Source organism: Equus przewalskii, chromosome 13, assembly GCF_037783145.1.
Source record: "Equus przewalskii isolate Varuska chromosome 13, EquPr2, whole genome shotgun sequence".
Lineage (NCBI taxonomy): Eukaryota > Metazoa > Chordata > Mammalia > Perissodactyla > Equidae > Equus > Equus przewalskii.
In genome coordinates this window covers 55,750,534-55,763,348 of record NC_091843.1, presented here as the reverse complement: position 1 = coordinate 55,763,348, position 12,815 = coordinate 55,750,534, and the positions used below count along the sequence as shown (strand labels likewise).

Sequence of the window (12,815 nt, the reverse complement as noted above, 5' to 3'; positions counted from 1 at the left end):
GCTTGCTATTCAGGCATTGCCCTTTTGATCTCTGTTGAAAAAGCCTTATATTCTGGAGATTTCTAAACTCTGGCTTGTGGAAATTTGAACAACTCCTAGCACTATGTGAGCTCTAGGGATTGTTCAGCTTTCCCCTCCCTGGTAGCTATTCTTTCCCTGACAGCTTTTCTTTGTGTGACTTCATGAAGTGCAGATTAATGTTTGACCAAAGACTGAAGGGGACTTCCATGTAGATTTCTGGATGTCTTTCTCCACCTAGCTACCTCCTCTCTTATACTCTACCCTGCAAATTCTAGTTATCCAGGTCTCCCTAAGCTCCAACCTCTGTGGCCTCAACTCAATGAGGTCACCAAACTCTTTATCAGTTCCGTTTCCCTATGCTGCAGTTCTGAAATTACTTCCAGGTAGGAAGACAGAGTGATCGTAATGTTTACCTTGTTTGTTTCTCTTCTTTTGGGAATCAGAGTCCTGTGCTTCCTGTCATCTAATGTCTGAAAACTGCTTGTTTTATGTATTTTGTCAGGTTTTTTAGTTGTTTTCTGCAGAAGGCTAATTCTGGCCCATGTTACTCCCTCATGGTAGAAAACAGAAGTCTCAATTTCTAGATTTGGTAATGCTGATAATTATAAAGTTAACCCTCAGTCATCTTCACAATATCCAAGTTTGCTTTTAGTATTTACTGTATTATGTACTTCAAAGCAGGCAGCACACTGGAAGGGACCCCAGACTAGGGAGCTGGAACCCTGGTACCAGAACCAGGTACCATCCCTGCCACTTACTAGTTGTCTAGTCAGTTGCATCAACTCCCAGCTTTCACATCTGTAAATTCAGACTGTGGGACTTCCCAAGGTCTCTTCTACTTTTGAAATTCAATGAAAGAATGTATAATCCCATTCTTGTTCAAAGAGTCTTTTAGGAGTGCTTCTTGCATTTCTGATCATACCATTTTCTTTATAAAAGATAAGACAGAATCTGGAGGTATTTAGAGAAATGAAAATAGAAAAATCAAGAGAAGGGAGTGGCTTGCTAGTGTGAAATGGCTGGAGAAAATTAGGATCTTTACTTGGATCAAATTAAGGTGAGAGCAGCGTGATCAAAATCAATCAATTTGTGCAGGTGAAGGAAAAGTGACTAGAGAATTGAGAAAGTCCTCCTTCCATCGCTGTTTATGCTGAGAAATCTGGCACAGTCCTCAGGGTGTGACACACAAGAGAGAAATTTGAGTAATATTAGGAAAGAATTTAGAAGTCTCAAAACAAGGTCAATGAACTCAAGTGCCAGGCACAGGATGATTTTGGTGTCACAGAGAAAAGAGGTCATTTCATTATCCTAGAGAGGTGTTGAACACACATATTTCATGTGGCTGAGCAGTTTTCTCTATGGGATGGTTTTGCTTGTTAAAGATTTAGATCCTATATCTTTTAAAAACAAGTGTAACTAGCATATTGAAAAAGCATACCTCATAGTTCAGTAAAAAAGCAACCACGTTTCTCCCACTGTCTTTTTACAGTTTAGTCTCTGGGGTAATCTTTCCTGCTCCTGCGTGAATACTCTAGCAGCCTACAATTTCCTGCTCATTCTTAGGTGACAGATGATCTATGGTCACTAAGTCACAAACACTGTCCAGATGCAAAAATTAGAAAATTCAGTCCTGTGTGATACTCAAAACTTTAAACTTAATTTACTGGTAAATCTCCCTTTCTCCCCCTCTACCCTCACTTCCCCAAGCTCAGGCTGGCTTCAGGATAGCCTCAGCCTGTAAGGTAAGTGGTAGTGGTCCTTCCGTTTCTCCACCTCATGTTTCTAGTCCTCCACTTCCATTTGAGAGCTGCTGCTTCAACACCCCTGGTGCAGTGCGACTAGAGGAGACAGGGAGTGGTGACTCATAGGGCAGTTCTTACTTGAACCAGTGTTCTTGTCATTTGGTCTCACTCTGGTCTAGCAGATGCCTTTTTACTTCGGGATGTTATTTTCCTGGACTTTTCAGAGTTTTCTCATTATTTCTCTTTCTCCTATAATTCCCTCGACCCTGCAGATGTTTCTCCTATTTCTACATTCTAATGGTCACTTGTGACTCTTTCCTCAGCCCCTAGACATTGAGTTGTGCATCTCCAAGCTCCTCTAGCTTGCTCCAGGTGGCTCTATTGAACAGAACCCAAGACGGTCTCCTTACTGGCTTTTTCTTTGTCTCAGGGCCCACAGCTCTTCCAAGGAACACTCATACGTCCCTTGCCTGGGACTGACGTGGGTGCCAAGGCAGCAGCACTCTTCTAGTTCTGCTAGTCAGTTCTCTTGCCTTTCAGTTTCCTACCTGGCAGGAGTTAGACTCCAGCCAATGTCAACGTCAGCTTCCTCAAGAGTGAGGTGAGCACCAGCCTCTAGGTCTCTCCGCCTCAGGAAACACTTCTACTGCTCTCCAGGGGTCTTCTTGCCCAGCTCAGAGTTAGAAGCTTGCACATGCTCCCAACTCCCTGAGAGTATGACGGCTTGGCAAAATAACACCCCTCCCCCACCAAGAAATCTCTTCTCTGATCTCTTTTGTCTCCATTCCTTGACTCTTCTTCTATGTCCTTGATATAGCTGAGAAGCCCCAGAGGGGCCCACAGGTTCTCAAGCCCGTTTACTTTGAAAATATTCATAACATGGTCTGGCACCTTTCTTTGGAATTTTGCTCCTATTATATTTTGTTGCCTGATGGAAACTTCCATTTTAAGATCCTATTACACAAGTAATAAACAAACATGATTCAGGGGCCAATCTTTAAACCACAGGCCAGTGGTGTAACATCTGTCTTTACTATAGAGATTTTGATTTCTGAGTCTGTTATTATATTTAAAAAATTGGGGGGACAACTCTCCAAGGAGTCTTATTTAATTCTTGACCAGCTATGTTATTTAGCACTTATTAACTAGACCTGTAGGCATACAGAGCTCATAAAATAATTTGGAATGAAATACCTTACTGAGTGGATGGATCCCCAAGGGCATCATGTGCTCTTGACTGCTAAGACCCCTTCCAGCTCAAGAAAGTAGTGAGTCCGTGATTCTCTGGCTATTCAAGAGGACAGGAAGATGGCTTTGCAATACTGAGCCGCTAGGAGACAAAGTCTCCCAAATTAACTCCCTTGCTGGCTGACCACTCTAAACTTCATAGGCACCATAATAGCATGTTTCAGTGAGGTTTGAAGGGAGGAGAGGGCGGTGGATGCTTCTATTTTCTGAAATCAGGATATTCTTACAGGGTTGCTTGAGTCCAAAGCAGAGAGAGATGGGAAATAAATACCAGCCTTTGGTCTCCTGATGTGGCAAAATCAGATCATGCGTGCTGCTTTCTGGCCCAGATCTTTGCAGTTAAGATTGAGTCCAGAAAGGCTGTGTCTTGTAGAGAATTTTCCCTTTTTGTTTGTTTGTATAAACCAGGGAGAGAAATAGTTGAGTGAAATCCAACAGAGTTTCTGTTATTTTTTTCTGGAGACCTGAGTCACGGAATTGGAAGGCCGTGCTCGGTGTTTGATTTGGTAAAGTGGTGACTCTCAAAGCTGATGTCTCTTAGACTTTTTGAACCTGGAGTCCCTTTCAATGAGCACAAAAGTTTCCCACTTCCTTGAAGAGTCTGATTTTCTCCCTCCTCCCCGCCTTGCAACATCCTTGAGATTCATCTGCTTTGTGAAGTCATGGCAGCGGAGAAGATATTACCAAGCTTTACTCTCTTTAGTTTCTGTTACAAAAACAATAGGCATTTTTTGGCTTTCCAAATATATAAGCATGTATTATATAATTGAGTGTGCTTTTTCACTCTACACTACACTTTTTTATGCTAATATATTGCCATGTGTACAAAATGTCCTATAATTTCAGAGGGCTCATAGACGTCCTGAAGGCTGTGCATGAACTTCCAAGGGGACTGTTTCTCCCAAGCCTAGATGACTCAGCCATGGCCACTTCATGGGCTCATTTTTCCATCTGTTGGATGTCTTTATCCCTGTTAGATTGGTTTTAGAGCTGTAAGTGAATTTAGAGATCATCTAGTCCCATCCCTGTACTTTCTAGAAATGGATGTCTGGAGGGTTTAAGCAACTTTCCCAAAGTTGCACCACCGTATTTAGACTGCAGATCCTGAGCAAGAACTCAGGTAACTCATTTCCCTTCTTTCCTCTATCTTGTCAATTGCTTGACTCTTCTCTACTTTATCCTATACTTTTTAAAGATAGCAACCACTACTACAAAACAAACAAATGCCAGTTTAACAAACTCTGAAAAATACTTTGTATTCTTTTGAATATACTAATATCAAGCTGCCTTTATTTTAGAAAATACTTATTTAATTACTATGAACTCATATTTTTGCCAAGTATTATAAACGATACAGAAGAAAAAATACCTAACCCCTAACTTCTGGTAGTTGAAAATTTATGGAGGAGACAAACATGGTTCATATTCAGCTTGTGGTCAACTGTGACTTCTGGGACGGTTTTAAATGCATTTGTAATTAGGGATTTCCAACCCTCCACTGCTACACTGTAACTTATCCCTCTTCGAATTCCTCTCTAGTTCATCTATACCAGGAATGATTTGTGAGGTTGGAAGGAATATAAGAGAATACAAAGGTAATTTATTGGTAAATTTAGTTACTAATAAAATGAAAACTGAAACAGCTGATGAATAAATGAAAAGCAATAGGATATATTGGAGTACATGGGGAAGCCATTTGGTTTAAAACTAACTTGGCCTGACCTTGTTTTTCCAGAAATGCCTGGTATGGCCTGCTGAGCACGCATCGCACATCTGCTTTAAACATTTACAATGTCCCAAAGCCAAGAATGATGCCCTTAAAGATAGGGATGTTGCCTCCCCCGTATCAGCATTTCTTTAAGAATAAGCATTTCTTCCCAGAAACTAAAGATTAATTACTGACCTACTTTAACTCATCTCGTGACCGTTGACCTGCTGACCACCAGCTTGCTGTGCTCACCTTGCGACCACTGACCTGCTGTGCTAGCTAAGCATCTTGTGACAGTAGTAAAAGAGATATTCCTGTCACATGTGTCATATTCCTGCCTTTGTTCCAAGACGGTATACAACCACTCTGTATACCCTACTTCTTCGGAGAGCTCCCTCTCTTGTGGAAAAGTTCTCCTGGGCTATAGCCCTCAAATTGGCTTATCATAAACTCACCCCAATTTTGATTTATAGATTGATTATGGATTATTTGTGCTGATACAGCAATAAAAAGCTGATAGTGTTGTTATTTTCTAAGTGAGGAAACTGAGGCTCAGAAAGAATATGTCACTTGTTCAGAATTGCTCATTTGGTAGTAGATAAAGCAGTCTTGCAGCCAAAGTGGCTGATGTCAGAGCCCACGGGCCTCCTTCAATCCATGCAAGCAATAGTATAATAAAGTGGAAAAAGCAAATAAGACAAAACTGACTTGTTGAAAATTATAGTTTGTTACAGTGAAGTTATGAGCACCTCTGATGAGCTGACTGTCAGAGGTTTGGGCCGTGCTGACTGTTCTGTGTGTCCTTCCTAAAGCTGTGTGAGCCTTTATGTGAGCGGGGGCCCCATCCTGAGGGAGAAGGGATTCACAGAGGTGGGTGATCGATGGGCTGTGCTCTCTCAAGATATCTTTATTGAATTTGCCTTTTATTTATCTAAGAATTGGGCCTGAAGCAAGAATAAATGCATCAGAGACACTAAACCTCAGGACCTTATAAGGAAAAAGGAATTTAGCATTCACAAGTGTCATCTAAAAACAGTTCCTAGGGCACAGAGTCTTGAAAAATGGGATAGTGAGACCACAGGTTTATTTCGAGGAAAAAGTTGTTTGCTAGGACTCAGGCTCTTGTCGGACTTGGGGGATGTGTACAGAGGGTGGACTTGACAATCTCCTTGTTTGCTCGGGGTATTCTTGTCTCTAAGCTTTCCCCTCCAAATCACAGGTACACGGTGGGATGATGTCACTTTTCGTATTTCTCCATGCAGATCGGGGAAGGAGTGGTAGAGATCTGATAAATCTATCCATAGGTAAAGGAAAGTTGTTTATTTCAGTTGGCATGTACCCATGTTGTTTACCCCCAGGGGTGTGCAAAATAAAACTTTTTGTAAGTTTTCAACCAGGAAGAAGAGGGAATATGTGAGAAAAAGATAAAAAATGTCACCATTCTTCAGCTGACCTGCACTTTGGTGGAGGGCAAAAGTAATAAACCATTCGCAAAGAAGTCATCCTGGTTTAAAAGAAACTTGGTTCTCAAAAGCCTGGCAGTGCATATTGGTTATATTTGTTCTTATTTTGTTTGTAAAAGGTTTTAAAGATGTATGAAATAATGAAGTAAATGTCATTTTGTAATTGAAAATTAAATAGTTCTTTCGTATTTTAGATCTTAGAAGATTCGAAGGGGCAGTAAGACTTAAGTGGGAGTGTGTGTAATGGGAGGGTAGCGAGGAAGATGAAGGGAAAACATTCTAGCTCCTTCCTGTATATAATTATGAGCCATAATCGCTCAACCTATTTTTTTTTTTTTTTTGCTTCCATTGGTCTGAGATAAAAATAAATAGATTTTTCCCAAAAATGTATTTCAGGGCACTGTTAGCATCTCATATGGAACCAACATTTGCCAGGTATGTTTTCCCTTGTTTTGATGAGCCAGCTCTGAAGGCAACTTTTAGTATTACAATTATTCATCATTCAAGTTATGTGGCCCTTTCCAACATGCCGAGGCTAGGTAAGTAATGTTTCCTGTCCTCTCACATATATGTATTTTTCTACGTTAATTATATATATATATATGTATATGTATGTATGTATACATATATATCTACATTTACCTCTATAATAGCTTTTAGAGCCAGCCCTGGTGATCTAGTGGTTAAGATTCAGCACTCTCACCGCTGCGACACTGGTTCAATTCCAGGTCAGGGAAAAACACCACCCATCTGTTGGTTGTCATACTGTGGTGGCTGTGTGTTGCTGTGATGCTGAAAGTTCTGCCACTGATATTTCAAATACCAGCAGGGTCACCCATGGTGGACAGGTTTCAGCAGAGCTTGCAGACAAAGACAGACTAGGAAGAAGGTCCTGGCCACCCACTTCCAAAAAATTCGCCATGAAAACCCTATGAATAGCAGCAGAGCATTGTCTGGTACAGTGTTGGAAGGTGAGAGGGTGGTGCAAAAAGACTGGGCAGGGTTCTGCTCTGCTGTACACAGGGTCGCTATGAGTTGCAATCAACATGACAACACTAACAACAGCAACAAAAATAGCTTTTATAGCAGTAGCTTTTCTAGGCAATGTGTTTGTAGCGTATTATCATTAGGGAGAACAGTCACATGGGGTATGTATCAGCAGCCACATCTTGGAGATGGTAAATCCTGATCTTTTGTAGTAGACGCTGGGGCCATTATACTGTTCCTTTACATTGGCAGCCTGTCAGCCCATGAGTTTGGGCTTCAAGTATTGATCATTAGCGATGACAAGCTAGTGGGCTTAGTCTGAATCTGGTGCACAGATGTGTTGTATTTGGTTCACATGACTTTTTTCTTTTGATTGAATTAGTATCCAACTTTTAAAAATTCAGAGATTTCTCATAAAAGTCAAAATTCTTGCATCCTTGGAAACTCAGAACATCTAACAACACTGGGCCTGCAGTTCCTATGTGACAGCAATAGTCACAGCTAAGAAGTGATGGTCAACTTGACGAGTTATTTCAAAGGTAGATATTATTGCTTAGGTTCACAGTAATTTGGACTAAAATCAATTTCCCTAGGTCAGTCTGAAAAAGAAGATGTGAATGGAAGCAAATGGACCGTTACCACCTTCTATACTACACCCCTCATGCCAACTTATTTAGTCGCATTTGTCATATGTGACTGTGACCATGTCAACAGAACCGAAAGGGGCCAGGAGGTGAGTAAGGAAGATTCTGCAGGTGAAGGTACTATTTGGATGGCTGCAGATTGTTCATCCACTCTTTCTGCATCCAGGGGTTATTCCATGTATCCCATCGCCTCCTGGTTCTCGCTCATACTTTTCCCAAGCCCTGTTAAAACCCTTAGTGTGGCTTTGCAGAATGGGACACAACAACTCCCGCTGCAGCTCTATGGAGGGGTCTCTGTGGAAAGGCTGCACATGAAGCCCACTCAACGCAGGTTCTGAGCCCCTCTTCCCGGGCTGTTGCTGCCTTTCAGTGGACAGGAGAGAGTAGGGCCAGCTGTCGCACTAGCACCTTGAAGCTCAGGATTCCCTGCTGTTTACATACCCACACTGTTAATGCAGCCTTGGAGCTGGGCTGGTGCTCAAAGTGTCAGCAATGAGCATGGCACAGGCCCCAAACAACCAAAACGGACACCAGCCGGGACAACTGCTGTGGTCGAAATGGTGCACGCGGGTTAAATGTCACCCCCATCTAGAAGCAGGGCTGCTGAGGTCCGAATCTCGGCATGCAGCACTTCCCCAGAGTGGTATAAAGTAGTGCTCTGTCCTGAAATACCTAGTTTTCACCCAATTATACCCTCATTACATAATAATCCTTTAGAAAATATCAAGGTTATTGTGGCAGCACTTTATATACTGGTTCACTCCCTATACCAGAGTGTGGAGGTAAGTAAGGCCAGTGCCTGAGGCCCAGTTCCTTCTAGTCAGATCGACTTCACGGAGCTGAGGAAAATCAGGCCTTACAGCTGCCTGAAGCTCTCTGCTGGGCTCAAGATCTTCCAGGCTTGTACCATGGACTTGTGGGGACAAGAAAGTTGTGGATGAGCCAAGTCTATCACCAGAGGGAGAATCACTCAAAGGTACTCCTCCTAAGGGTAAATAAATAAAAATGTGTTAGATGCAAACAACAGCTTGTTATTGTCCTCAGCTGTTGGCTTCAGCCCCTGATTTTCCTTATTGAATAATCACTGGTACATCCTTGAATATTCACAGAAAGAACACTGGCCAAGTCAAATGTTCATGACACATTGATAAATCTTCTCAGGCATGATTTGGAAGCACATGCTTTGTACCTGGCAAGAAATGGGCCCAAGAGCTAAGGGGTGACCCAAGGTGACCTGTCAGCATCCACATCTCAAGTGGCTTATTGCTCTCAATCCTGCTGCATTGTGAACAATTCTTATAAAAAGGTCATATCTGTTGCTTCATGAAAGATCACCCTGAAAAGAATGCCAGCTGCCGTAGAAGCAAAGCGGAAATGGAGCATGCCTAAGAAAATGATGTTCTTAGCCAGAAAATAGAATTTTGGGATGAGTTTATCAGTGGAATGTTGCATTTGGCAATGGGTCAGCTCTACAAAGTGAAGGAGTCCACCATATACTCTACAAGGGAACCAGAATGTACTCTTGGAATAGAGTCCAGACTATACAAAAATTGCTCATGAAGTAAGAAATAAAAATTTAGTGAAATTGAATATGTTGTTAATGCAGGGCATGAGGATAAACATAGGAAACATACAACAAGATAGGAAAAAATGTATTTTGAGTAGAATTTAGCACACATGGGTAAAGATATTCATCTCTTAGAGGGTGAGCTCTGCTATGTCTCGGGAGACCTGAGAACACACTGGTGCACCAGGTGGGATTTCAAAGGAAATTTATGGCTGTATCTCCAAAATGTTTCTCACTGGTTTGTGTTCCTTGCTGGCCTGCCAGGGGCCACCTGCCTCTCCTACCCAGCTTGAAATCTCCATTTTTTGCTTCCCGTTTGTCTTATAGAAGGGTAGTTTTATAAACTGAAAATTAACATATGAATGTTAATTGTTATTGCCCTTATTTTCCAAAAGGCTTCAGTTGAAATGCAGACATTATCTTCAATGTGGGGAGAAGTGTCTGATCCATAATGTGTGCTTTGGTTTAGCAGTCTTCCTGTTCCCTCAGCAGTTGGGACTGGAGTTGGGGAGGTAAAGTGTAGTTCAAGGGCAGGGCTGAGGCCTAGGCCTCTCTTTCCCAGGATAATGAGGCCTCTGCAGCATGGGGGCAGCTGACAGCAATGAGATCAAAGCAGCAGGCTTCAAAAACAGATGGTTGCGTTTTGTGAAACGGGAGCATTCCTGAAGACTTCACGTAATTCCAGACAAATTTTCCAGCAAACATAAAAGCAAAGTAAGGTGAACATGTTCTTGGAGTGCAACAGTCTGCAAGTATTGTTCTGCTGCTTTTTGTTTCCTTAGCATTTTCTCTAATGTTTTGCAGAGAGCTCTTTCTCAAATTCATGGTACTCACATCAGAACAATTATTTTCACTCCCTCATCTCTAACTTTCGTTCCAGGGTTATTGAGTTTCATGCATGTTCTTTAGCATTAACACCAGCATCTCCATTTAAAAGTGGTTAGATGGTGGTGTTGTAGCGGATAAAATGATTTCATGGTAAAATAATGATAAATGTTAAAACAACAGCAAGTTAGTCACCAAAATCTCACAAATAAGTTCCCAAGTGCCCAAATAATAGCACCATTACTTTCACTTACAGTACACGGCAGGGATTTCTTTTTACCTAGTAACGTGAAAATGTCATAAACAGAGAATATAATTCACTTAATTTAATAACTGTAAAATCATAAGACGTTTGGTGAACTTTCTAAAATTAGGGAAATTAGCCTTATTTCAAATTTTGAAAATAAGATGGGACTATTAATGTTTTCATTAAGAAACCATTTTAAACTTGTATGATTCAAATTTGCTTCATGTGTTCTGTAGGGGAGGAAGACATTTCCTCTGCCCACTCTAGGTCCTTCTGGCTGGGCTATGAATTAAATCCACGTGAGAGAGAATAACAGGAGAAAATTAAACAAAGGTTTATAACATGTATACATGGGAGAGACACAGGGAAACTGAGCAACTTGCCAAAATGGCCGAGGTTCTCATCTTAAATACCACCCTCAGCTAAAGACAAAGGAGGATGTTGGGGGTTGAGGGAGGCAGTTATGGGAGATTACCAGGAAAGTACAGGAAGCAAGAATAAGGTTATCATGCAGATTTACATCCTTGCCTTCCACATTGATAAGAGTTTCTAGAGATAAGGTCATCCCCCCTTCTTCCTGGTACAGAGGGGGACACCTTTACAGATGGAGATTTCCCTTTCAAATCTAGATGTGTCTTACAAAGGTTAACTTCTACTTTTCAGAGTTTCTCTCATGTCTGCAGTTTTTAAAAGTAACCAGCCCAAAATAATCCTCATGCCAAAGAGACATATCTTGGGGTGGCCAATTCCAATCCCCCACAGTACCATACTGTGTAACCCAACTGCCTGTACAAATCTGTTTTGGCTCATTGGAAATATGTCCTAAAGAGGGAATCAAGGGTCCCAGGTGCCTTTTACTCTGACATAGAGTCTACATTTTCTGAGGAGGTAGATACGACTCCAGGAATTATTTTTGAACTATATTTTGAGTTATACTTGTTATTCTAAAAGATTGAAATAACACACTTTCAGAGAAACCACTGTTCACAACCTAGTGAGTAGCCTTCTGGGGTTTTCTCAGTCCATATACACATTTAAACAGTTTAGTACGTAGCTGCTTCTGAAAAGCAAAGGCTTTGGCTCTAGAGCATCAGGGAATTGGAGCAGGGAGGCTGCCACTTTCCAAAATCATTACTGCTTTTCCTAATCACTGCCTAATTGTTTTGATTTAGATAAGCATCTGGGCCCGGAAAGATGCCATCGCCAATGGATATGCAGACTTTGCTTTGAACATCACAGGTCCCATCTTCTCTTTTCTGGAAGACTTATTTAATATTAGTTACCCTCTTCCAAAAACAGGTGAGGTATTTCCCCTTCCAATGCAATTGGTTTTCTTTTATGGGGCCCTGGGTTGAGGTCAAAAGGTATCCAAATGAGCCTCCAAGGACCCATTGTCACCGTTTAGCTGCTATTTCAGAGTTAGCCCCACTGGCCTCTCATTATTATGTCCCACACCTTCCTGAACACACAGAGGCCCATCTGCTCTTTCTCTGTATGGTGCCATGTGCCCAGCACATGTTCAGAGAGCCCTCAGGCTTTAGATCCCTCCTGGGTAGTCACTGACAGCCTCACATCCTCCAGACCCTACCTTCTTTCTTGCATTCTGTCCTTTACTTTCATAACACAAGTGTGCAATGCAATGTTCTGGATCCTTTTAGCAAGCCTGTGTGAGTTACATCAGTTCCCGTTAGTAAGGTTTTGTTAGTTTTAAAAAAAAATTCTTTAGCCATAAGTCAGTGGATAGGACTTGGCGTCCCATCTGTGAAGGTTCATTTAATAAAATTGGAATCATGAGTGAACTTAATATTATCCTCAATAAACTATGTAAATATCTTATCTCTAATAGATGTGTATGGTACGTCCTTAAAATTGTGGGGCACTCAGCTCAGAAAGTTGTTCAGAGTTTTTTCTCTCTAAACTGAGGGTATCATGTAAATGTATTTTGTTTCTCTGACATGTTAGTTGAAATCTTAGAAAAAGTATGCTCTGCCTATACTGGTAGACGGTGGAAGAAGGTGGGGAGTAAATAAATATGTGGGAGCTCAAGCCTCATGAATTCCAGGAAGCCAAGGGCTCTGCAGCTTGAGCCTTCTGGTTAAGGAGGAATGGGGACTGAAGGAATGGGACCCAGCCTTGGTCCACTCAGAGATCCTGGAGGTGATAGCTGTCATATTGGGAGTTGGAGGCAGCAGGAGCCTAGGCATGGAGACCAAGCTTCTGGCACTTCTGTGGTTGGAGGTTCTCAAGATGACCCATGTGTGGCAAGAAAAGTTCCATTTATCTTTATTTAGATGAGAAGTCCAGAGTTATTCTTGATACTTTGTTCATGAAAGCATCTCCTCCGTGCAGTTAGTCACCTCCTT

General features: G+C 41.7%; 1 protein-coding gene across 3 annotated transcripts in view; it reads left to right on the top strand.

The window, feature by feature from the left end:
* Positions 1 to 12,815, top strand: part of LVRN (laeverin) — a 78,031-nt gene that overhangs the window by 17,976 nt on the left and 47,240 nt on the right. For all 3 annotated transcript variants that reach the window (XM_008507190.2, XM_070569516.1, XM_070569517.1), the window contains exons 2-4: positions 6,579 to 6,721; positions 7,763 to 7,902; positions 11,625 to 11,751. In XM_008507190.2, coding sequence (XP_008505412.2) covers positions 6,579 to 6,721; positions 7,763 to 7,902; positions 11,625 to 11,751 — 410 coding nt within the window. The remainder of the gene's footprint in view (positions 1 to 6,578; positions 6,722 to 7,762; positions 7,903 to 11,624; positions 11,752 to 12,815) is intronic.